The sequence below is a fragment of the Parasteatoda tepidariorum genome, chromosome 5 (genome assembly GCF_982258835.1).
Source record: "Parasteatoda tepidariorum strain Cologne lab strain chromosome 5, Ptep-v5.0, whole genome shotgun sequence".
In the NCBI taxonomy this organism is placed as follows: domain Eukaryota; kingdom Metazoa; phylum Arthropoda; class Arachnida; order Araneae; family Theridiidae; genus Parasteatoda; species Parasteatoda tepidariorum.
This window is the reverse complement of record NC_141759.1, coordinates 88,770,342-88,798,210: the sequence shown is the minus strand read 5'-3', so window position 1 is coordinate 88,798,210 and position 27,869 is coordinate 88,770,342. Positions and strand designations below refer to the sequence as shown.

Genomic DNA, 27,869 nt, shown 5'->3' with positions numbered 1-27,869 from the left:
GTTATATATATATATATATATATATATATATATATATATATATATATATATATATATATATATATATATATATATATATGTGTGTGTGTGTGTGTGTGTTTTAATACAATATTAGAAAACGCTGTTTTTGTGATACAAAATTGATAACGAGATTAAATAGTTAATTTTTTTAAAGTCTGCTCCTTTTTATCCTTTTTTTTTCTCGTGTCGGATATAGGAAGTTCATTAATTAAAATATTATTGGTTTTAAAGCTAGTATCGAAGTACAGTGTGTTTCGTATTGACCTCCCTTAAAGTATATTTTTTTAATTCTTTTGGAAAATGAAGTATCCATTTAAATTTACATTGAGTCTGTCTCAAACGAATATTTAAAACGAAACTAATTACAGTTGAAAAAAAATCTTATTAATTCCGGGAAGGAACTGATAATGAGTTGAATAGTGATTTTTAAAAACACCTTTAAATTGCATGAAGCAACCAAGCTGGTTTTGAAATTTTTCCTCCCGGCTCTTTCGTAAATGATTCGGCAGATTTCGATAACTTTTTTGTTTCATCCTTATTTTATGAATTTATGACCACCTAATACGCATACTTTTTAGCTTCATCTTCTAAAGGGGTACTGAAAATGTATGTTAACCCTTTATTTCTAGTAAAGGTAAATTAAAGTATTTTTGGAATTGAAATTGTTTTAAGAACAGTAATTGATATATTAAAAAAAATCTCATTTAGTTTATAAAAATGCCATTTTTTTGGTGGTAAATATATTTAACATGACCTATTAGGAACTTACTGACTTTTATTTTTCTTTATTTTTAAAATAAATTCCTTAAATGCTACAAACTTCAAAAGGAATTACGTATTTTATAACTTTTATACGTTTTTTAAAAGTGACAAATGGTTACCAATTTTATTCAAACTCACTTCAAGAAAGCTGAAGTTATTGAAAAATGGAAACCTAAATTAAAAGTGGTAAAACGTGGTGGTAAGTATACTTCCCACGGCCTTCAAAAGGGTTAAGGGCACTAATTCCGGAACAACCTTCATAATTAGAATTATGGTCAATCATGGGTAGAATAAAATGAGATATTTAAAACTAAACAAGAACACAGATACATTTATTTTAAATGCTTTTTTATACACACATTTTTAATTTATAATATATACATTTGTTTAATTTTGTGGTATTTAATGTTTTAAGACTTAAAAACACATCTATTTCTTTGTATTGTAATGCCTGTTGTGGTTGTTGAAATTGAATCAGATGTAAAATTATTCCTTTAAATTTTCAGCATCCATAATTAAAAGAGTTTTTCTCAGAAAGGAACGGTTGTCTAGTTCAAAAAGTTGCTTTTTGGTGTAACTCCTGTATTTTTCATTTTCAATAGACAAAGTAATGAGTTAAATTCAAGAATTGCATATTCATTATGATACCTTTAATGAACTGCTTTTAAAATAGTTCTTTCATCATATCTTAATTAATATTCTTCAATGAATGGCAAACTGATATAAAAACTTTTTATTCATATCTTGAGTGTCGTTTGAATTATTTTTTTCCTGATTTCGCTTATTATAATTTTAGTATCTTGGATATATAATTATATAGCATATTTGGTCTGAAGTTATATTAATTTTATACCTTCATATACTATCATACCTTCATATAACATCATGTCTTTTCCTTCATATTGTTTCTTCTATTATCTCTTTTAATTTCCTGTCTCTAATTAGGTAACGTTGCTATCTTTTTTGAAATCGCTATTTCTCTTCCTTTTTTGAATCATTATTTCGCTTTCTTTTTCGATTGATTTTTTATTGATATTTTTGCATTGCTTTCTCTTTGCATTCTTTTGTGCATTGCTGTTTTTGTGCATTTCTTTCTTTAGTGCATTTCTTTCTTTAGTGCATTGCTTTCTTTTGTGCATTGCTTTCTTTTGTGCATTGCTTTCTTTTGTGCATTGCTTTCTTTTCTTGCATTGCTTTCTTTTACTGAAATGATTTCTTTTTCTACCATTGATTTCTCATCGTTGCATCGATTTTTTTCTTTTTATGTATTTCTATTTTTATGTATTGTTTTCATTCCATTACATTGCTTCAATTTTGTGTTTATTTGATTTTCATTGCCCTTTTTTAATTTGATTCTCATTGCCTTTTTTGTAATATACATTATACGGTTTCGTTGCATTTTTTCTCCGAAAAATAATAGATCTTGATATTTGTTTTATGTATAAACCTCTTCAAAAAATATATATTTGGTGTCTCTAAAATATTCTAAACATATTAGCAGCATGAATTTTACATATTTTAAATTATCATGGAGCAACGATTATTTTAGTACGTGTCCGGAGATATTTCCTGTATGAATTTTTGCAGCAATAAGATGCATTTTTATTTCAAATTCGCTTTCCAGATAAAATAGAATAGTTAAATTTAGAAAAAAATTATATTAATCTAACTGAATTTCGTATTCTCTACAAATACTTTCGTTGCCTTAAAGGTTTTTTCCATTTTGCTGGATCGTATACCATTTTGGCATAACTGTCGCCATACACTGATGTGCCAAACCCTGCGTACGTTAAAGGATTGGAAGGTGCAGGAGCCGGTACTCCTTTTCTGTCAAAATACAAACTTGGTTTGTATTTATAAGCAGGTAAGGAATCATCCAAATAAGCATCATCTGCAGGATATTGTTCTTGATGTACATATTTATGAGCTCCGAGATCTGCATATTCCTTGGAATCATAAGCTTTTGGTGGCGAATGGTAAACTTTATGTGCTGCTTCAATTTCAGCATAAGTATGACCTGGCTCTATTTTTGCCGGTACAGCTACATGCGAAACATATTTGACGCCCTTATCGTAGTTATCTGGCGATGGTTTGGTTTTTAAATAATCTGAAAGCTTGTACCCGCCAATGGATTTCAGGAAGCTGTGATTTTTATTGTATACCCTTTTCTTTTCTCCTTTGTAATGGCCAGATGGAATAGCATAATCTGTTCCTTTGTAGTGACTCCCAGGAATACTTTGGTATTCAGTGCCTTTGTAGTGCGTTTTGGGAGCATCTTGGTACTCGGTGCCTTTATAATGTTCCACTGGAACTTCTTGGTATTCGGTACCTTTCTGATGTGCATGGTTTATTTCTTGATAATCTTGATTGTACTGTGGAACACTTTGGTATTCTGTTCCTTTGTGATGCTCCACTGGAACCTCTTGGTATTCGGTTCCTTTGTGATGTGCATGGTTTATTTGTTGATAATCTTGATTGTACTGTGGAACATTTTGGTATTCTGTGCCTTTGTGGTGAGTTTGTGGGTGCGTTCCCTTGTAAGGAGTTCCTTTATAGTGAGTATCTTGATCTGGGAAAAAAATTTGGGAATTATGATCTTCTGTGTATGGAGAACCTTTGTGATGTTCTATTGGTGCTTCAACGTATTCATGAGCAGCATATTGTGCTCCAGGACCTGCAACAGTAAAGTTCATACAATTAGTTAAATTTCCAACTACGTAGTTTTTGAAATATACAACTTATATAACTTAGAACTTATTTGAGAAGAAAAGTTACATTCTGAAAACAACTAATATGTTCAGTTTTTTAATTACTATTTTGTAACACATTTTTTAACAATATAATTATGAATGTTTGATCAAAAAAGTAAAAAGAAAAGTGACGAGAGTAATTTTAATGATAAAAAGCTACCACTAGTTATAATTAATAGAAATTTTTAAGCTAATTAGTTTAACTAAACAGCAATAAAATAGAATAACGAATGTTGAATATCTGTGAGAAGTTTTATTCGAGTTCACTTTTAAATTTTATTTTACTTGAAAGCATATTTAAAACGTAAAAAAGCTCATTACAAATAAAATTTTCAATTTAAGCTTCACTCTCATATGAAAGTTTCAATAATAAGCATGCATTAATATGATCAAATAATAAATATTAATATTGCAGCATAATTTGATATCTTATTATGATGAGCCCAAATTTATTGCATAGATTTGTACATTTTAATATATCTAATTGTGATTTTAGGCATCAGTTACTGATGCTTTCCGTATAAATAAGTTTTTGTTTTGCATGAACATTCAGTTTGCATAACATATTTTTCTTGAACATTGAAACAAATTGATTTTCATCAAAACACAAAATCTTTATGTGCGAGCTATTTCTTAAAAAAATGACATGTTTTCATTCAGTTAAATGTATAAACTTCTATTCCGAGTTGCGTAAATAAAGAACTTAATGTAAAACCATAATAAACGAGAAAAAAAAACTGAATTCTTCGAGCCTTTTGAAAAGCAAAAATGTTGTGTTCGAATTTAAGAGTTTATTTTCAAATTCTATTATTCATAACGAAACACAAATAGCAAAATCATGAGTGATACAATTTATTTTGAATTATCCAATTATATAACATTGAGATTTCTTTTTAAAATTTATTGTCGAGGCATTAATGAAAAAAAATGCATAAAGGGGGAAATTGATTATTTCATAATCAATTTCCCCCTTTAAATTTTCTTTTTTGCTTTCCTTTAAATAAACTGAAATGACGGAAGGTTTGTAAATAATTAAAAAAAAATTTGTGAAATATGATATTTTGATAAGTAAATCTGCTGATTTATTCAACTTATGATTTTTTAGATTATTTACTACGTATGATATTTTTTGTTACGATTTTGTTTTGTTGTTGTTAAAAAAAAGAAATTTGCTACTGAAAAAGTTTCTTCGAATGTGCTATTCTTTTTTTCGAATGTGCCGTTTTTGGCTATAACTTTAAAAATATTCAATAAAATTAAACAAATTTTTTGGAACAATTTAAAATTATTAACAAAATTTGAGAAAAATTTGTTTGAAACTGCAAAATATATGAGTTATTAAAGTAATTCTTTTATACTACGCATGCGCGGAAAAATTTATAAATTTTTTAAAATTTAATTTTGTAATGAATCGTATTTAGCAATTAATAAGAAAAGTCCAATTTGAATATCTTAAAAATTTAAAAAGTTTCAAGCAGTTTTTTAAGTAGTTTTCGCACTATTAAAAAAGGGGGTTCAAAATAAGGGGTTTTCTACGAATTTAATTTTTTACTGTTGCACAAGATTTATTAAAAATGACACCGACATTGTTGGGGATCAACCCTCATAAAAGTATCTTTTCTTTCGCATGCTTTCTATCCTTACACAAACATATTTCGGCGTATGAACGTTTATTGCTAGGAATTACCGTTTGTTTTTTAATTATGTTTTATAATACAAAGTATTATTTGTAAAAAACCCCTGATCATTTTGAGTTTCTTTTAAAAATACATAAACTACTTAGAAAATAGCTTGATACTTCCTAAACTTTTAAAATATTCAAATCGGACTTTTTTCGTTGTGTGTCAAATACGATTCATTACAAAATTATGTAAAAAAATTGGTACATTTTTTCGTAATATAATGCACAGTATAAAATAATTACTTTACTTTGTCATATCTGCCAGCCAGGTGGCCGAGCGGTTAGCGTGCCTGACTGCGGAGCCAGTGGCTGCTGGTTCGAATCCCGCTCTGGGCATGGATATTTCTTTCTCTCTATTTGGGTTCTATGTCCTTTCTCCTTTGTGTGTGAATGAGACCCACCCTATAAACGGGGTAGTGTGACGTGGGCGACGCTGCTCCACCGCCGTGGCTTCGCCACAGGTGCCCACTGGGTAACGAAAAGAGAGTTAGCAGTTCTGGCACTTTCTGTGGCCAGTGGACAATAGTTCCAAGTTCCCGCCATTAAAAAAAAAAAACTTTGTCATATCTTTCGCTGTTTTAGACAAATTTTTCTCAAATTTTAAAGTAATCATTTTGTTATTAATTTTAAATTGCTCCAAAAATGTTGTTTAATTTTATTGAATATTACAGTAAAAAAAAAAACGTAGGACAAAAAATATCCATATCTCCATAAATATTTAAGGTAGGCTTACGAAATTTTAAGCAATTATTGCATATAAGAGCCAAAATAATTGTCACAAGTTGTAAATTTATTGCTATATTTTTTGACATAGGGTGTTAGAAAATACTTTTTTTCATTCGCAATTTGTTGTCGTTCCCTCAAACCTTTAAAAACTTTAAATTTCAGTGATAAGTACGAGAAATCGCATGATCTAAACACTATTAGTATAAAAGATATTAGTATAGAAGTGTTTCTATTATTTTGTCCACTCTTGTACATTAGTATAATTTCATTCATTTGAGTATAATTTACATAAGACTTACTTTAATTTCAAAAATGTTTTATTCCCTTATTATTTTTTCTCCTAGTACCTAAATATCCTCCATTTTTTAATGGAATTGTTATATTACCTTACCTCAAGCTAGAAACAAATTCAGCCCTTTTTCCGAGTTTACTTTAGAAATATAGATATAAAATTGGTAAACATTTAAACTTTCCACTTTTAGAAATGTCGGTACAGAATTAAACCATAACATTGGTAGGTATAGCTCGTTCACCAGGAGTTGGCACTTGGCTCCGCCTTCATCACGTGGTATGCGACGATACTATTTCGCTATTTTTGGGAGAAGGTTGTGAGCAAACTTGAACAATGTTGCCATTTGGCGATCGTTTGGCAAAAATATTTATTTCGCAAACTTTATGTGCATTTTTTAACAATAAATATTTCATAAATTTGATTATATTTTGCACCATTTCTTATGATATTTCTTACTTTTGAGTGAATAGTTTGTCCTTTATGAGCCATTTCGCTGGGAGAACAACAGTTTTTAAATTTAAACTATACTTAATTAGCTAGTGTAACAAAAGGTATAATAGCAGATGATAAAGCAAAGTAATGACTGAAAAATAATTCACTTTTTGTGTTTGGCGCAAATTAAGGGTTGTCTCAATTTCAACAACGGAGATGTTTCTCTTCTAACTCCCGCGCTGAAATGAACTCTGCGTCCCAGGAGGTGGAGCCAAGTCTCAACTTCTGGTGAACGAACTATACTTGTTTTGAAAATATGGAGGCAAAAGGTTACCAGAAGCGATAATCCGTTTGGCGTTTGATACATCATTATTGGCGACTTAATCGCCTCTGCCGGTATAATGGAAAAGTGCCCACTGGTATTTTGAGCCATAATATTAAGAAAATCTCTGCAATCTTAATTAGTTTTTAATACATAGAAAACTTAGTTATAGGTAATTATTATATAAGTTATAAACTTGGTAAATCATTACACATATTTTCAGGAATATTGGTTCAACATTGAGCCATAATATCGATATTTTGAGCCATAATGTGTCTTTTGATCCATATTTTGCTTGAGCTATAAATGCCAAGCAAATTTGTTGCAACCTTAATTAGGCATTAATGGATAGATTATTATCTTGGTCATATATAACTATTATATAGGATATAAATTTGTGAAACCATTACATTTAACTATTATATATTCATTAATATCAGTTTAAATTTGAGTTATAATATCGGTATTTTGAGCCATAATACCAAGAAAATGTGCTACAACCTCAATTAGGCGTTAATGCATAGATTATGAACTTAGTTATCGATAACTATTATATAGGTTATAAACTTGCTAAACTATTATATTTAACCTTTATATTTTCAGGAATATCAATTCAACATTGACCCATAACTTCCGTATATCTTGTCATAATCCCAATAAAATTTGCTGCAACCTTAATCAGATGTTATTGCATTGACTATAAAATTGGTGATAGATAACTATAATATAGGTTATAAACTTGGTATACCATTACATTTAACCTTTATATTTTCAGGAATATTGGTTCAACAATGATGCCTAATATCGGTATTTTAAGTAATACTGCTAAGCAAGTTTGCTGCAACCTTAATTGCGTGTTAAATTTATCCGCTCAAATTATGCTGTGTATTTTGAAATAAAGTTCTACAAAGATTGCTTTGTTCAATAATATGGCTGAACGAGGACCGTATATATGTTGTAGCAAGCTTGACAAATAGCAAGCACGTATAAATGCAATATAGTTCTACACACCACAAAAACTTGAAATGTGTGTATTAGTTCATTTAAAAATATTAGAAATTAAAAAAAAAAAAACTGAAGTATACACATTGTTAATACATCTAAGTATTTACAACTAAATTATATAGATCAGAAAATAAAATAAAAATATTTTTTTTGTTTAAATTTAGTGCCAATTTAACAATTTTGTAGCCATATGTTTATTTCTATGACTTACCATAACCATAACCATTGGCATATTTGTGATTTTTAACAAGGTGCTCTTGAGTATAAGCTTTAACGTGACCATCACCATAGCTTGTGCCGTACTTGTGACCGTCACCATAACTGTGCTTTAATTTACCACTAGGATTAATATACGCACCTCCTTTAACAACAACTTCTTTGTAGACTGGCACTGGATTGAAAAAGTAGTTTGGTTTCTGTCTTGGTGGCGGAGGATGATGCCTACAGAATATTTAAAAAATATAATTAATATATACATGAATTAAATAGGTGGCATATGCGAAACATAAAAAACTGAAATAAACATCTTGCAATGCTAAAAAATTAGATGTTCTGTGAGCATAAAATCGAGCGCTATTGTAAAATAAATGTGGTAAAATGAAAAAATGGGGCCAAACAACACGATTTTTCGCCAACAATGGAAAACTATTTATCAAATACGTGGTTATTCTTTCATCGTTTTTCATTGCATTTTTGTTGTTGTTAAAAGTATTTTAATGCGCAGTTATTTTTGCTAAGAAACAACAAAAATTTGTTAGAACAACGTTACAATATTACAATACGAAGCAATTTGGCGTAAATTTGGCAGAATTCGCGCCAACTTTCCTTGACTGTGAGAATATTAACGGAGTTATTTTCCTACATATCCCCTTTTAGGGTATCTTAACAACAATAATGACAGCAACTACTTTATACCAATGTGGTGAAAAACCAAGACAGTTCCGGGGTGGTGAAACACCAAGAATGCTCTTTACTATATTTGGGGGTAAAGTAGATGCCACCATTTTTGGTATTGAAATAAAATTATCGAAATTTATTGTCATTTGGCAATTATTGAAATAAAATTAAATTGTGAATCAATTATGCGCACTGCAAAAAAAATTTGGTGAATAGTTGCCACCATTTTTGATGTTGAGATAAACTAAATTACTTAAAATGTGCTTGATTTTTAAACGAAATGTTTTTGCAAAGAAGACATATTTTGATTCTAATGCGCTTGAAAATATGTGTTGTCTGTATACAAAAAAATGAGTATATAAACAGTGAAAAAGTGAATAATTGACTACATGCACGACAAAATTTTTTTTTACTGTGTCGCCCCGAGAGAATTTTAAGACGAATTTGAACTTGGCTTAACAGAACCGAAGTAAATTGAAAATACTCATTAAAAAATTATTTAATATAGTTTGCAGAGACTTAAAAAGTAAAATATAACTATTCTAATTACACAGCTACTGAAAACATGCATATTTCTGTTGTGAACTTTTATTTCAGTTAGTGTATTGCATAATTGAATACAACACAAATTTTCACCTATTTGTATTCAAATGTAAAAAATCCCCAGATGATATCCCAAACGTGCCAAACATTGGTGTTTTCGGAAGCAAAAATATTCAACGCATGGTGTGATTGCTCGTGAGATTAGCGTATACTTTTTCCATTATAAGAGTTTTAGATTTATTTACACCCTTTAAATTGTATATGAAAGCTCGATTTCGCTTAAATTTGAAAAAAGTGTTCATTCATAAAATTGTTTGGGTTATTTAACATTAAGTACGGATATATAATACACCATAGTTTTTTATAATGTAGTCGACGGGATTTAAAATCGTTATTCTTTAAACCAGTACCTTGAATAATTGATGGACCATTATCCATTTTACTTAAAATATTGTAATAATTCAAGAAAAAATAATTTGAAATGCATATTATGCAACTTATACGTTCGAAAACTCTTACTTGTGACTTGTAATAGTTATCTTAACAGAGACTGGAAACAACAGAGGAAATAAAAAAGCTCTTCCTGTTGATAGTAAAGTGACAAAAATAATCACTGTTGAAGAACCGTATTTTAACAGCATGGCATCTAGAAGAAAATAATAAGATGGTTTTATTAATGTTTAATTAAAAAAGTTCATTCAAAAAACAATTAAAATGCAAAACATGATATAACTTGCCGCCCTTGATAATCAGCCTTTCGCTTTACATATCATGAATGTTATGAATAATGTTCCAATTATATATATATATATATATATATATATATATATATATATATATATATATATATATATATATATATATATATATATATATATATATATATATATATATATATATATATATATATATATATATATATATATATATATATATATATATATAACGTCGTTGCCGAGTGGAAGGATTAAAACAGGTCTTAGGTCGGGAAGGAGGGTACAAAATTTATTTATTAATTATTAGACAGAAGCAGTCATGAGAAAGTGTAAAAGAGAACACGAAAAGTTGTGCTCCTTGGTTATATGTTAGGGAAAATCTTGCAAAGTAAAATCCGTAAAATGTCTTAATTTAGGGAAAGAGGGAAATCTTAGTAGTTGTTATTGGTTTATGAAATAGATCGAGCATTTCCCACTCAGAGCAAAGGGGAAAATGTCCTGCTTTTAATTAAATGCATACTTGAGCCAAAAATAGATTTAAGAACAGGATGTGGCTTTTAAAAAAATGAGAAAGTATTTCGATTAGAATAATTAATTAGGATGAAGTTTTATTACAAAGAATCTAACATAAAAAGATTAATTGAGGCTTTTTATGTTACACATATATATATATAGCGTAAAAAGAGGGGTTTTATTTCATTGTGCGTTCTTACTGAAGTGCGTTTTATATGTTAGTTACCGAGGATGGGCCCGAAAATGGATGTGCGCAAAGTCCTTCCATTTTCGGGTCCATCCTTGCTAACTAACAAATCAAACAAATCAAATAAGAGCGCTCTATAAAAAAAATCCCTCTATTCACGCTTTCACCTCAATTTGTGCTTCTGTTTTCATATTTTGTAATCTGGCAATCTTGTTACGAAAATATTTTAAATCATTCTTGAAAAATTTCCAGTTTATGTAAGTTCATTTGAATTCGCTACTCGCTTTATAGATTTCGTTTCATATTTTATTCTGTTTTTTAATTTTCTGTTTGTATTTTTTATTATATGTTTTTATTTTCTGATTTTATGTGTTCAATTTTATTTGTTGTAAATTTTTGCAAAAATTTTTGTACTGCTAATATATTGTATTGATTTTGCTATTTGCTATATTGATACTATATTAGAAGACTCTCTTTTTTGCGGATATAATCGTGTGAGCTGATGAAAAAATTATATCTTTTATTTCCCGGCTATTTAATATTATTATTATATTTCTTTTTCCCTTTTTTCATTGTTCTCAATTTTTCCAAGTTTTCTCTACATTTTGAACTTATGTATATATACATATAAACACACACGCATCGAATGAAAGGGGACACGTGACTGTTCAGATTCTGACGTTAGGTGTGAAAAGAGATGGGGAAATATAACAGCTGGCTTGTATTTCAGTTCTATAGAATTGTATCAGTTAAGCACTAGTTTTTGCATTCCGTTACACTATACCAACTTTTAAGGTATTGAGAGGCCAAAGTCGAAATAATTCAGGTTTCGATTATTATTTTTAGGTTCAGTGGTTCATAAAATAGTTCTGAGTGTGTAATTGTTTACGTTTTTCAAATTTACTCAATTCTTTTCTATAACCAATTACTCGGTTTCAGCGCATGAATACATTTTTTGAAATGCTTGTAATATTCCCTTAGAAAGGGAATTACACGCTTTATTTCTTATTGTAATTGAGCAGATATTTCACTCACACTACTAAATTGGTGTTTTTTTTTCTTTCTTCAAAAATGAAAAAAATTGTGCCGTGAATTATTAATCTTAATTTTGTTGAGCAAAATTGGATTTAGCAGGCTATGTAACTGATGTGTTATGAAACAAATGTTTTTCATAGTTATGGTTAAAACATTTATTACAAATCTTTTAGTAGAACTAGCTTCATCAATGTTAGTGCTTAAAAAGACTTAAAAAATGTTGATTTTAAAATTTATGTTGATTTTGAAATTTTTATGAAATGTTCTTTGCATAAACTATGTATTTTTTATTTTTGTAAGCACTGTTGAACTTTTTCAATATATTTACATAAAAAATCAATTAAGTGCACTAAATTCCACAGTTCTTGCTAAATAATTAATTCTCATTGAAAGACTTTTAAAATGAAAAGAATTAACTTGTTTTCTCAAGTGACAGGTTAATTTGCCGTGGATCAATTTGTCTTTTCCCATTAGTATAAAGTAGTGTTTCCCAAACGTATGACTTTTGTGTACCCTTTCGAAATTTTTCGTAACGCTGTGTACCACTAATAAAAAAAAAAGATTGTATTTTTTACTATAAAAAAATTGCACAAAAGTTAAAAAATAGTAGATAGAAATATACGTAATCGTAAATTTTCACGGATAGATTTGTTTTTAAATAACATTTTTTAGAAAATTTCGTTTGTTGCAAGATATTTCGCATAAGAACGCGTACCCCCGCTAAACTGTTCCCGTACCCCTGGGGGTACGCGTACCACACTTAGGGGAACACTGGAAAGCGTTGATTAAGTGTTTGATGAAACGAAATGCGTAAGAAATCATTTTTTTTAGCTAAGGTCAAATACATGTAAATGCAATTAAATTTGAGATAATAAAATAAATCTCGTTACCAGGGACAAATTTTAGAAGTTCGTGTTAATTGCCTGAACTGAATCAAATTCGATTAGGATTTCTTTTTATTCTAACACTTTTTCCGGTAACTAATCTAGCTTAATGTGCGTTCTTCGTACGGGGTAGAAGAAAGTTGTAAATTACTGGTATTAATTAGAATGTAGGTATAGTTATACTATATCGATAATTGAAGAGTGATAATCTATAAAGATAAAAGCAATCTTAAATCTTCTTATACGAATGACCATTTAATTTCTTAAATTTTATATAAGAAGAAATTTTTAATAAGAAAAATGGTGTTTACACGAGAAAAAAATCATATATGCAGCAAAAATAATGAATGATAATATGCATCTACTACTTGATCTGTTTTACTTACAACAGTTACTAATTTTATCGCGCAATATCGCGTGATCGGCAACAAATCGTGCTTTAAACTGAAAGGCATATATGAACGCAATTAAATAACTCAGAATAACTTTAATTTCTTTATAATTTGTTGCTTTTTATTATTATATTTCGCCATTAAAAAAAAAATGCTTTTAAAACATGCTGAAAAAACATGCTTTTTTTCACGGCTAACGTACTAAAACTAATATTTACCTGAATCAAGCAGTTAGTTACTCAATTAACACTATCGATATATTATTTAGGTTCATTGCAACATGTTGCGCAATTATAAACAAACTGAACAAGCTGTTTCAAATAGTTTTAAAACTATTAAGTCAGCTACATCACCCCACGTTATACATAATTTTACTGATGCGTTTACGTGGCAAAATAAACAACAACAAAAAAATTATTAAAGGCACATACAATAAAATCCCACTGAAATTCACTTTTAATTAAATTGATCTGTAAGCTAACAAACATCACTGATGTTATCTTTTAAATAATTGAAAATAAAAACGTTTTTCATACGTCCCGAATTCCGTTTTTCATACGTCCCGAGTTCCGTTTTTCATACGTCCCGAGTTCCGTTTTTCATACCTCCCTCCCGAATGTTTTAACAGTTTTTAGGATTAGAGGTTAAAATTGCTACTGGCACCTGCATAAACAATTCTGGAGTTGTAAAAAAGGCACACCCAAACTTTTTCTTTTATTACTATACTAGCTGAATACACGTATGAATAAAAAATTCAGGAACTATTAAATCGATATTAATCGCTATCATATCAAAAATAAAAGATTTATATTGATTCAATAAACCTCTGCGAAGTCAGTTAAAGTAATTTCCATATCTTTTTATTATTATTTGCATCCTTCTCAAAGATTAAATAGCCAAGTGATAAAAATAGCCAAGGGCACTTTTCCATTCAAGTCGTCCATTTTGTTTGACTTAATCTTATAGAATTATACGATTATTATCATGCGCAAAAATATGTTTATTGTTATTTTTTAAGAAATTTATGTAGAATATTTTATTAAACCTTGTATGAAAATTATAAGGCTTAAAGTTTTAATGATTAGTTTATCTGTTTATCTTCATTGTTACTGTATTTAAAATTCAATTTCGGATACTATTCGCGTCTTGTGATTAGTGTTGAATGTTGTCTATCCTAAAGAATTTTTTATTTAAATTTTTGAAATATGATGCAAATTGTCACATTATATGCACTAAATAAGTCTTTATATGTTTCTATTTATGTAAATATTATTATTATAATTATATTCCTTATAACTCGTGAATTTTCTTAATGTAAAATTTAAACTTAATAACTTCTTAATAAAGAAACTAAGAATATGCATTTAAACGGAGCGAATTTTCAGTTCCATTAATTCTTTTCATTTTAGCAAACATAGTTTCAAAATTGTGTAACTCAAATTAAATTTTATGCTAGAATAATTCAAAATACGATTTTCTTCTCAAAAACAAAATTTAAAGCGTCTGATAGTTAAAAGTTTCATTTATTTTACCAATTATATTTTTTGCTTCCAATTTGCGAAAAAAAGGAGAAATCACTTAAAAGATTTTGAAGAATTATACTTTACTTAGAATTATATTTTTTATTTTATGATGAAAAAATAAATATCTCATTAGAAATAAAATTATAGAAAATGGCACTAAAAGAATTTATAGTTCCATTTGAAAGACATATTTCATTTTAATAAACTTGATTTCGAAATGGTCTTGTTCTAATTAAATTTTATATCGAAATAATTCGAAATATTTTAATAATGATTTTCTTTACAAAAATTCGATTCAGGATGTCTGTTTGTTAAAAATCTATCTCATTAGTGAATCCAAGTCTAATAATAGGAACGATAAAATCAATAGCATGAAGAACATCTCAATAATTAACTAAACAAGTATTCTCATTATTTGCAAAATTGCACTGGAGCATTCTAATTCTCAAGAAATCGTCTGTTTAGTATTTAAAATGGCGCTCCGAAAAACTCATCAGCTGATATTCCAGCTTCATCAAAATTGATCCACTGACACGTGGTTGAGCATCATCAGGTCATGGTTCGAAGAACTCAGGTCATTAGTTCACTGGGGATGCAAATGATTCAGTGAATTCGGCAGACGATTTCCGTATCAGCAAACAATCTCATTAACAGAGGAAATATATAGCTTTACTGGAATTTTTGCTGTTTGCAAACGATATTTAAATTTCAAGTAATGATGGCACATGCGGATTTCCATATTTCGAAAGTTATTTTAAATGTGATTTGGGTTTTCGTCCTGTTGGTTAATTTTTTTAAAAACATGTTTCTTTTTCGAAATATAGTATTGTTTTTCGTAAATCATTTGAATAATAAATGATTAAATATTTATGTCATTCATTTTATTTCAAAATCGTTTGAAAAATACATTTTAAAAAAAAGTCCCTTTATTTCTTCCAATGAGCATATTGCTCATTTTTTTATTAATAATGAAATATCTTTAAATGATTTTAGTCAATACAATCTTTATGAAAACTTTTTAAAAATTTCTTAACATATAAGATGACTGAAACATATTTTAATTTTTGCCCTGAAGCATGTTCGAAAGATTTCAAACTTCAATCTACTTCTTTTTTGAATAATTGCAAATAAAGCTATTTACTTATTTACCGGAAATCATTATTTTCTATGGAATTCTAAATTAGTCATTAGTATTCCAATATTTAAGTAGGATAGCAGCGAAAGGAAATATAGTTGTATTTTCATGAAAAGGATTAAATTATTTCCAAACAACATTTTCGAATAATAAACATAGAATTCTGAATTGAAGTTAATGAAATTGTAACATTTTGTTGTGTTAGGTTTAATAAATGCTTATTTATTTGTTTATTTTTTGCATAAATTTTTTTTGATATTTAGTAGTATATGTTGTAGATATTTAGGTAAAACATAGAGTGCGTTAAATTATTATAATTCTAACATTAAACATTTTCGTATAAATTAATTAAATTTCTAAATACAATTTAGTAATTAATTTTAATATTGTTCCAGATAAAGAATAAGTCCTGTGTATTTAGTAAGATATCGCTAAAAGTGAACATAAAGCAATGTGAACAAAAAAAGTGAACAAAAGCATACACAAATTATAAAGCAATGGATGAAATGCATTTTCAAACAACATTCTACAGTAATATAAATGAATGTTTGAATCGAAAATATTTTAGAATGCAGTTTGCCATTTTCGTAATTTAGATACAATGTATGATACTTTCTAAATTCTACTTTTTCTTTCGAAATTCCATTAATAATAATTATTAAGTTGAAAATGTAAAAGTTTTCTAGTCCAAAGGAGCATACAAGATAAGAAAAAAAGTTAAAATGTGTTATTTATTACCTAAGTTTAAAAAAACTAACTTTTCTAAAATTGGCATGTCTTTTTTGACGAATTTTAAATCTTTACTGTTTTTTTTAAATTTAAAAACAATTAATTGAAAATGCTGCACAAATTGTATAAAAAAATGGTACTTTTTTCCGCACAAAAAATCAGATATTCTTATTGCATAATGATGTTCCGATTCTAAGTGTTAGAAAACAGTTTTCTTTCCTATTATAGCTTTGATCCAAAAGATTAGAAGTATTTTTATGATTTTTCAAAAACGTTATGTGCCACTAGTTAACAATTGTTAACTGGTGGCCCCAGACCGTTTTGGCGTTTTTTTTTTTAAAAAATTTTAAATATTTAATCACAAAATGAATAATTTCTTTAATAAAAACTATCCTCCTAACCTCCAAAAAGTTTGAATTTCGGTGTTTATATGTTTCAAATATAAATTGATTAAATTTCATGAGAGCTGCTGTCAGATAGAGATTTGTTCACAAGAGCTGCTGTCGTTAAATTAGTCTTAAAAATTTTTATTAAATTAACTGTGCTACTTTTTTCTGCAAGAACCCTCGTGGAGTATCGAACAAATATTTTCTAAAAACGGACATAAATTGTTTTCAAAAAAAAAAAATAAATAAATAAATAAAAAAAAAAATTCAATTTTGGTGTTTTCCTTATTGTTAGTGCTTTCTTTTTTTCTTTCAATCTAACAGGATTGATAATTAATAGAAATTGATAATCAATGACCCAATAGCCTGTAATGATAAAGATTACTGGCAATAGGCTAAAAAATGAAAGTGGTAAACTTTTTAGTGAAATGCCATTGCTCAAGTTTAATTTTTCGCTAACTTTTTGTATTTTGAAACTACCATGTAGTTAGATTATTAAAACGTGTTTAATGAGCTACGAGCTGAAAAGTTGCAAAAACAAAAATTCACGTATTAAATAATGTTCATCCCACTTATAACAGAATACCTATGGTAAAAATCTCGATATGTTTTGTTATTAATAATTAATAGTGTTTCAAATAATTATGCAAAGCTATTAGGAAACTATTTATTCATAATAATACATACTTATAAAAATGCGTTTGCTGTATGTTAGAAGAAGGTACTACTGTCACTGTAACTTTGTTTTAGAATGTTTTGGCCTTTTAGAACTATTTAGAACATATTTAGAAACATGTTTAAAGAACATTTCGATATAAAAATATTATTGATGCTCAAATTAGTTGCTGTATTTTGATAAATTCAAAATTTCTACATTTCGTGTCGCGTAATTCAGTTTAGCGAAAACCAACTGCAGTAAAATTATAGTTTTTTGAAGCCCCGTATTATTATTCCGGAAAATGTGCAATACGTCCTACCATTTTTAAAGTTTCGATTGCTACGTTTTTAGGTTTAAACAGCTTTTTAATTTATAGAAAAAACTTACTTCAGTAGAGTTAGAATTTTTTTTCTGTTACCCTCATTCCTGAAGTTAAGAAAAAGAAATGCAGTGCAAACAATAAGCTTCGTAAAAGTTGAGAAATTCAAATAAAAGTAAAATGAAATGAAATGAAAATACCCTTAATCCCTTGAATATATATGAATATATATATATATGAAGTGAAAATACCCTTGATAAGACACATAATCAGCGAAATATTTTATGAGAGAATGAGTCTGAGCAACCTGAGCAGTGGTATAGCGTGGTGGGGAGGTTTTCAGTTTTAGTAGATGATAATTATAGGACTCAGTTTGCTATTCGATGTTTAAAGAACTGTGTAAGAAGTTCCAAAAGATGGCGAGAAGATGCTCCTTAGATTAAATTTTCACTGCGATAATTTTAGTTTTTAAGAAAGCGTTAACTTAAAGTTGAGTTAAAAAAAAAAGATAACGTCATTACTGAAAGCAATAAAGAAAAATATCTGGCACGGCACTTTTTCCAAAAATAAATAAATACAGAAATCCTTTTACGGCATGCATAATAAATCTACGAGTTTCCTTTTGAAAAAGTTTGCGACAACCAATAGAACTTTCCATTGCTACAGAGGCTCATATTTTTTACAAATTTATACCAATAGTTCTTTCAAATATATTTTTTTAAACTTTCTTTGCTCAAGTTAGAAAAAGACTGGTGCAAGCATTCAACATAGTTTCTATCTTTTGCTTCCAGCTTGTTTTGCAACTTTTATGTTTTTCTTTGCCTGTCAAGTGTCTTAGAAAAATATTGCAGATGGCGAAATTCGAATTTTCTGTTTCCTTTTAGTGCTTGTTTTGAATTTATTTTTATTTTGTCAAATGGAATTTTTTTTAAATGATGTTTTTCTTATATTTAGGGAAAAGTAATTATGACTTATTGCTTTTTCTAGATTTTTTTTGATATAGAAGGGAGAATATAGGTGATATAGGGATGAATGCTAGTGCATATGGACATGAAGCTAGAGAGGACATAATGAATAGTTTTTTTATTTTTTATTTATGGCTCAAATCTCCTTGGCAACGCTGATGTTCACTTCCATGTGAAGTTGCATAATCACCCTGTGATTGCTTTGGTAGAAAATTGTAAAAGAAGATTTTTAAAGTGCAAACGTAATTTTTCAAATTTTCTCTTTAATATCATATTAAAATATTTTATTTTTAAAATTTTCAGCAAATCACGATATTATGTTTACACTGATTTTTACCTATTCTGATATTAACTTTTGCTCTATATTGTTTAAGTTAACGATCATTTAGCAAAGGCTCGCGTGGTGTCGTGTTGATATGCCCCCATTGACCCCATTCAATTTCCTATGGAAGACGTATGAATTGGGTGAATCTGAAAGATGACCAAGCCGGTCGCCAAAGACTGCTAGTAATTATATGATAAATGAACCATTAAGAATAAGCGTTTGTTTTTTCTAAAGAAATAGCTCATAAGTCCTTAAAAAGCTTTGTAAAAATCATGCAAACTTTTTCTATCGTTTAAGTCTTTATTACTCTTAAAATATAGGTATGGTAAGAGTAAAGGGGACTACCTGGCATGGTTTTAGTTTTCAATAATACGTATACCATATTTGAGTAAAACCAAGCCTAGGGGAACCGCATACTTAAAAAATAAAATTTGAAAGACTTAAATGCTAAATTTTCTAAAATGTTTTTGTAAGAACATATCATTTTATGTAAGAAAAATTAAAATTTTAAATGAAGTTCTGTAGTTTTAGCGAAATTTAAATAAAATCCTGTCAAAATATTAAAAGGAAACATTTATAAAACAAATTGTTATTTATTATTATATATATATATATATATATTATATATATATTGTACCTAAAAAGCAATTTAAAAAGTTCTTTATTTCAACTATTATCAATCATTTTCCGGACTAATCATCTATTTCTCTCCATTCTTTTTTCAGGAATCGCAAGGTACTCTACTTATCTTTTCACCCCTTTTATATTGTATTTAGTTTAACATACTGTTTGATTTAATTAAATGAGAGTTAATTGTAGAATTTAATTTCTAACTTACCGAAATCGGTTTTTACTGCGTCAAAACAAATTGTTATTTATTATATATATATATATATATATATATATATATATATATATATATATATATATTTGTACCTAAGAAGCAATTTAAAAAGTTCTTTATTTCAACAATTATCAATCATTTTCCGGACTAATCATCTATTTCTCTCCTTTCTTTTTCTACGAATCGCAAGGTACTCTACTGATATTTCCCCTCTTTTTTTTAAATCTTTTTTAGTTTACTGTTTGATTTAATTGGATGAGAGTTAATTGTAGAAATTAATTTCAAAACTTACCGAAATCGGTTATACTGCGTCAAACGTAGATAATTACTTAGTCTTTGGAGGCTGATAATTTATTTCTGATTAAAAATAAATTTCTTCAACTTATACGTAAAACTCTCTATTTTTTTCGTATAAAGCTTCAAAATGCATTATTCTTTTTTTTTTTTTTTTTTTTTTTTTTTTTTTAAATAATTCTAAATTTGTCCTGAATTAAAAAAAATTAAATGAATAAAAACAAAAGAGTGTAATACTTTATAAATGTAAATATGCAACAAAATAATATTTCATTCACTATGATGTAGTTTTTAAAGTTAAAATAAGTTTTTATACAGTTTGAAACAAACTGAAAATGAAGGCTAAAAAATTAAATTTTTTTAAAGATCTTATAATTTTTCCCGATATTTTTTAAAAATTTTGTTAGACCAATGTATGACTATTTTTTATTGAAATTATTTGTTAATTATATTTTAAACTAAGAAAGTGAGAAGTGTTTTAATTATGAGAAAGAAACAATTCCGATATTTTTACGAGGCCATCTAAAAATATATAATGAATACTAGTTTTTTTTAACACGAATTTAATCTAATAAATAAATAAAGTAATTTAATCAAAGTTCAGCAAAAAGTTTTACATTCATTTTTCAGTATTTAGAACTTTTTTTAAAATGCGAATTTAGCCCCCAAATGAATGTTGACAGCGTGAATATTTTTTAACAGTATATGCAGAATCGAAATTTCTGTTTAGTATTTTAACATTTTACTTAAATATATTTTAATGAAAAACTTTGCCCTCTAATTTAAAATTTACTTTACGTTATGAAGATACTTTTAATTAAAGTTTTCATTAATTTTCTAAAAACAAAAACGCCGTTTATGGAAACAATGTTTTATGGAAAATATGTAACAATTAATAACGATTTGTTTGTGTTAAAAATTAATTAAAAAGTTTCTTACACAAACATTAAACGATGTTTGTAATTTCCGTTTTTCAGATCTAAACAGACTCGCGTTCAATTTGAATTCGGAATGAATACATTTGTTTCTATTATCATTCTAGACCCTAATCTATACCTTTTGTTTCGTACGTTAAAATCAAAATGAAGTAAAGAAGAAGAAAAAAAAAGTGAAAACGACACGAGAACTTTCACAATCGTTCCGAATTTCTAAAATTTTGCTTTTGAAACAAAAGTATCTTTCGCTTTCTCTTTCTTTAGCTTACTGGAGATGGCAACGCGTTTCATTTTGTATTCTTGCGCGAAACAAGTTTAATCGTGTGTTCTCCTGTTTTGTACGATGAAAAAGAATTGTTTGAAGCAACAATGATGTTTCTCATTTTCATATATTTCGAAAGTACTTGAAATAACTTTTTCTCTTTCTTCGCACATTGTAGTTGTAATTACAAATTCAGCAGATTTTTTTACATTTCTAAAATCACTGAATTACTACCCCCTATCTGCTTTTGTAAAATATGTTAATTGTGCTTGCATGATTCTACGAATAAAAGGAATGCAACATTAGAGAATGTCAGATAAGCTAAAAATAATGCTTCGATTTTAATACAACTTTTGTATTGTACTACATCTCAAATAATTTGTTCTCTGATTATATTGTACAAATAATTAATTGTTATTTACACTTTTTCTGCGAATTTACGATATTTTATGTTTTAATTTAAAGGTAAACGTTCAAAATTAATTTTACTTTCTGAAACAAAGATTTCTCGTAAGTTTAATCAACTTCATTTCTTGAAATATAATTTGCCGATTAAATAAATTAATTGCATTTTTTGAAAAAATTATAATAAGATGAAATTTAAAGGTTTATAAATTGGATGCAACACAAGTTAATTTTTTTTAAATTATACAGGAATATTAACATTTATCGTTAATCGAAAGTTAGAAATTAGATTAATGAAAATGTACAATTTTACTCGCATGTTAAATATTAAGCTTAAATACTTGTTAAATACTATATATATATAAAGTACATTTTACATAATGCATGCAAACCTAAGTTATTAAATTAGATGTCTCCCGTATACTTTTTAAAAATGATAAAAACTAGTACGTAAAAGATATTATTTTTGAAACTTATTTTCGTAAACAAAAATACTAAACAATAGTATTAACCATGATATATTATTAATATATATATATATGTAGAATTTATTTTGAAATTCTGAAACTCAAATTTTTTTTAAGTAAGGGGTAGCCTTAACTAGCATGAGATACGTTTTCCCTTACTAGCAAAATTACGCAACATTAACTGGGGTTGAATTAATAAATAAGTTCTAAAGTCATATATTTCACGGGCTTCTTGAACAAAACTTCATTCTTACTAACCCTTAAAGATCATGGGACTTAAATTCAGACTCAATAATCTCACGAATTATAAAAATATTGTTAAAAACTTAAAGTTTTTTTAATTAGCAATTTATTTTTCAATTCAATTTACTTAGATAAACAATTATCGAATGAAAAAAAAAACTCGTTGGTAAAAGAATGAGAAAAGTTCCAAAATAGATCTTATCAGAATTAACTATATATAATTTTTAACATGTAGTTTTTTGAAGTGCAATTTTTATCTTTTTTTTGTCTTATGAAACTGGAAATTAAGTGTTGTGTTCCCCATTGAACCGTCTTCTACGCCAGTGCTACACCAAGTTTTTTATCGGCATGGACCGGTCAACGTTTTATAATTTTGCCGCAGGCTACTAGAAAGGGGGGATGACGACGTTGATCTCTTATATTTTAGATCGGTTTAATTTAGTAATTTGATTGTTACTTAAATATGCCTTCAAAATAAAATACATTCTCGGTATTGGAGAGCCTCAGCTCATAAATGATTTTAGAGACCACACCTACCCTTGGGGGACTGGTTTACATTATGTCAATGGAAGTAAGACTTCTTTCCCTATGTATATTCTTTGGTTGGCGACCGCTGTTCTACGCAACACATGGTTCTTTTCTTCGATTTAGGAAACAAAAGTGTCAAAAACGTATGTTCACATGAATGTGTGGTTCATAGACTTAGTTATAAACTCGTAGGCCATTTGTTTCTTTCAAAATATCAGACAAATAAGAATTACGAAAATAAAATTAGTTGTTAGTTTCCAAGAAAATTTTTTATGATCTCTTATCATCGCGGAATTTATAATCAAAGTTGTATTCTTATATTTAGAAAAAAATTAGCTAAGGAAAGGATATCATTATCTACATTTTCATACAGGTTATAGCTCATATTCGTGTGAACAGCAATTCCACAACCAGTTTAGCTCATTTAACTGCAAATGTGTTAATTGTAGGATTAACTGCGAATGTGTTAATTATAGGACAATCATTTGCTTTAATTGTGTGTATAATAAAAAAGACAATGGTTTAAAAAATTTTTTTTAAAGAAATACAATTAATATTTATATTTATTGGAAATGCTTTACTATTCTATGCCCAGGTTGTTTAACAGATCTGCTGTTCCTTTATTTACAAATTAGGGATAGGAATTAAACTGCGGAGCACACAATTCTTTTTTTCTTTCTTTTTGTATTATGATAGATTATTAATACCTTATGTAAATGTTTAATGCGTAATGTAAATTTGGATTTGAAATTATCGATGTCTATATTTTTAAATGTTAAATTGTAACATGTATACAAAATTACTTCAAGTCATATTCATGAATACATACTTTGGTTATATACAAATATATAATATAACTTTTATAAGTTTTTTCAAAAACTACTCATAAAGCAAGAATTGAGCTAATCTGGTTACAAGGATATATATTAGAGTATTTCTACAAACATCCTCGACTCGCTAGTAATTTTTAAAAAAATTTTATTTTGGAAAAAAAAAATGTTTAAATGTAAATTAATCTGTAATGTAAAAAACTAAAGCATAATATAATAGAGAAATATATTTAGAAATCAATTTTTGCATTATTAATTACATTTAAAGTAACCAATTTAGGAAAATTATTGATATTAAACAACTGTATGTTATTTGCAAAAATAAATTTAAATTCTGAATTAAATGTAAAATTCACAAAAATTGAGATGAACGCATGGATTTCTTCCATCTTTATTTTAAATACAATGTCAGATGATACATTTTTAAAAGTAACCGGTGTATCAGCATACAAATAAATCAAAATACATACCTATTGAAGAATAAATCCCATGGACATTAATCAAAAAAACCCAAACAAACTCAAGAGCTCCACATCAATAATCCTCAATCTAATCCAAACGCGACAGGGTTTATCCAAGCATTGAAAGTTGTGAAAGTGATTGTATCCACTCGAAAAGAACTGGTAACTTCAGCACGAATAGTGGCTGTTGATTTAATGGTTGGCGACTATTACTTTCTCAATTCAATTCCACTTCTTCCGATTCTCATCATCCGTTGACCCAGTTTGTCTCTACCTGAAGTGTGGATATTTTTTTTTCTCTCTCTCTCTGGTCACTTCTATCGTTCATTCATTAGACTATTTCCTGTGTCCCCATGTCCTGGATAGGGTTATGGGCAGCCAAGTGGTTTGTTCTCCAAAAAGGTGCGTAATCTTCTTCTTCCTCATTGTGCAACGCCAATCTTGTTTAGATCTTTAAAACGTCTTCTTTTAAAGTTTTTCTCTTTTGCCAAAGGATTAGAAGTTAATTGGCTGTTTTTTCTTGTTTTAGAAAGTGAAAGGATTTTTTGTTGTTGATTTTATCTCTTGGAGACTGTTGAAAAGTTCTGGTTTGAATTGTTAGGTTATTCAGTATTCTTATAGGAATAAAAGAAAACGTTTTCTGTGTTTTAAGTAATTGCACTGGAGCAAAGTCGATCATCGCTTATTTTTTTTTTTTTTTTTTTTAAATTTACTTTTGGGTCTTTGAAGCCTTTTTCATTAAGCAGAAAATTTATATTAAGCTAACATTTCTTAAATTATGCAGTTGTTCACAAAGACATGCAAATTAAATTGCTTATTTTTTGAAGTTACTCGAAGGATCTATCTAAATTTGTATCTAATTATTACTTTTATTTTAATTTTTATATCGTATGTATATTCATCGTATGCTATATCGAGTGTATGTATGTATCGTATGTATGTTTGAAGCATATGTATGTTCAAATCAATTCTATAATATTTTGGGCACGACACCGATCACAAAGTTCGCAATGAAGCATATTAACAATTAAATTAAAATTCACAAAAAATTAACAAAAAAAATGCCAAAAAGGAGTTAATAACTATAGGAGTTAATAACCATAAAAAAAAAACAAGCTAACAATAAATAACTAGCAAAAAAAAATTAACAGTTCTGCTTAAACTAACATCTTATAACCCTAATATAAGTTTTTTGTCATCTAATCTGCAACAACAGAAGTCACACTGATGTTACTTTAAGTTGAATTACGCGTATAACTGAGACATTGCGAAATGTAATTTATTTATTTTTTTAGTAGTAAATAAAGAGTTTTGAGTTGATAGTATTTAGTATTACTATTTACCCAATGGTCATGAAGTCAAAACTATTTGTCGGCACGTGTATGACCTCATTAATAAAAAATTTAGAAAAAATGGCACGTTGGTGCATTAAGGTTCGCCACCCGTGCCCTAGAAGTAATGCAACTGCAAAATGTCAAACCAAACTTTTGAGTATCTCTTTTATTAGTATTAGCCGTAAATGTGTAATATTTGTGTGGAAATACAGTTGAAATAAAACGATGTAGATTTTTTCTGTCCTCGTATACAATGTACAACGTGCTACCCCATCTAGCGACTCCTTTACACATTTATGAAACCATGTTCCTGGGTGATTTTTCATTATTTTTGTATGACTGATTCCACTTTTATTTTGCTCACAACTTTTTGAATCACACAGTGGAAGAACCCAGATTACAGAAAATATGGATATTCACTGTGCATCGTAATCTATCACAAGTTAACCCGTTACTATTTTACTCTTCATCAAACAGGTTCTTTTTTTCGTGTTTTTAATCGAAAATCTATGTTATACATATACTTTTGAGCAAATATCGCTATATTTAGCGATTTTTTTAAAATTTATTCGTAAACTGTTACTACGTTAATTTCGTTCTGTATTGAAAAAGAACAATATAAAAAATCAGCTTTTTTCTGCAGGCAACTTTTTTGACGGATTTCCATTAAATATTTCGCTGTTAATACTTTTTAATTTTTGGTAAATTTTTGTTTTTCGAAATTTATTTTTACAGCATAGTTAAGGCTCATAGTTAATTGGATTTAAAATTTTCTATACCTTGTAATTTAAAATGTATATAAATTTATAGAAAATAAATTCTAGGCTTTGCTTAACTTAATATTTGAGCCGTGATGGCTCAGGGGATAGAGTATTAACCTTCCGATGTGGTGAACTGGGTTCGAATCCCAGCGATGACTGGACGATGCAAATTCCGCATTCGGCTTGCACCGACCACAGTGCTGGCTTAAAATATCCTCAGTTTTAGACAGATCATTGGTTATAAGTCCCTTTGCCGTCGAGCTTACCGTTTGAAGTTTTCATGGTTTTCCTCACCATGTGACGCAAATGCTGGTTAGTTCCCTCAAAAAGTCCTCCACAAAGGCAAATTTCTCCCACTATTTGATCCATGAGTTCCCTTGTCTTCTGGATTGGGTTCAAAACTACAAGGCTACGGAGTTGAATAATAGTAGTCGTAAACTCAAAATTGAGCCTGCTGTTCAAAGATGGTTGTAAAATAAAATATAAAAAAATAACTTAATATTTCAGTAGTGAAGTTGTGTGTTTGAAATATGCATTACTAGAACTATATTCATTTATCTTTCCAATATTCTTTTCCCGTAAACTTAAAACATGGTTTTAAAGATATTTTTTAATTTACTAAATATTATTCTTAAATTAATTCTTAAATTCTTTCTTTTCTTTTAACACTACACAAGTAGATTTGATTTATCGGCATAAATTTTTTTTATCTATTACGACGAAAAGTACTTTCAAAATTTTAAATAGAAAAAGACATGTGCTTTATCTTTATGTATTCAAAAAAGTATAAAGATATATTGAAAATATCTTATTCTGTCATATACTGATGCATTCGAATTCTTTCCAATTGATTCGGAAGAAACTCCGATACACATTTTTTAATACTTATTCCCAATACCACAGCTGCTTCTAAACCAGTAATCTAACTTCAATATATTAGTCTACTTTTTTTTGAAAAGGACATACGCATGGGACACCATTAGAATATCTTTGAATTGTCATCGAAAACTTTCAGACCTTTCAGAAAGTTTTTTTCTGCTGGTAACCCTTTGAAAGCTTCCCTGGGGCTTAGCTGAAAGTTTCAAATGGTAAAAATATGCTGTATATTCTTCGTTTTTATCTTGATACAAAATAGAAAAAAAAAATAAACAAACTCAGCGGAGACGTTTCATGGTTTTGGCATTTTAGATTTGTATAAACATATCATCGTTTGGTTCTTTCTTCACATTTTCCCCTAGGACACAATTTTCATTTTTTCTCTATTGCATTATTCCCTAAATTATAATGGAATTCCCTACTCATTAAAG

General features: G+C 28.1%; 2 protein-coding genes across 6 annotated transcripts in view; one reads left to right on the top strand and one right to left on the bottom strand.

The window, feature by feature from the left end:
- LOC107441423 (rho GTPase-activating protein 18) overlaps positions 1-27,869 on the top strand; it is a 276,037-nt gene that overhangs the window by 181,523 nt on the left and 66,645 nt on the right. The window lies entirely within an intron of this gene.
- Positions 1,614-24,841, bottom strand: LOC107441424 (uncharacterized). Of its 2 annotated transcripts, none has more exons than XM_087164461.1 (4): positions 24,477-24,841; positions 9,951-10,077; positions 8,203-8,432; positions 1,614-3,457 (listed from the first exon to the last, which is right to left on the bottom strand). In XM_087164461.1, the coding sequence occupies exons 2-4, from the start codon at positions 10,070-10,072 to the stop codon at positions 2,469-2,471; spliced, it is 1,341 nt and encodes a 446-aa protein (XP_087020587.1). In that variant the 5' UTR covers positions 10,073-10,077; positions 24,477-24,841; the 3' UTR covers positions 1,614-2,468. The 2 variants fall into 2 exon arrangements, with proteins under 2 accessions (XP_087020587.1, XP_042899748.2); XM_043043814.3 differs by having other exon boundaries at positions 8,350-8,432; positions 24,477-24,836.

Bases quoted from the DNA above. Each gene is read 5' to 3' on its own strand.
- LOC107441424 (XM_087164461.1), bottom strand. From the start codon at position 10,072: ATGCTGTTAAAATACGGTTCTTCAACAGTGATTATTTTTGTCACTTTA. The intron at 8,433-9,950 runs GTAAGAGTTTTC...AATATTCTGTAG, and splicing joins ATAACTATTACAAGTCACAA to GCATCATCCTCCGCCACCAA. The intron at 3,458-8,202 runs GTAAGTCATAGA...TTACTGTTGCAG, and splicing joins TGCCAATGGTTATGGTTATG to GTCCTGGAGCACAATATGCT.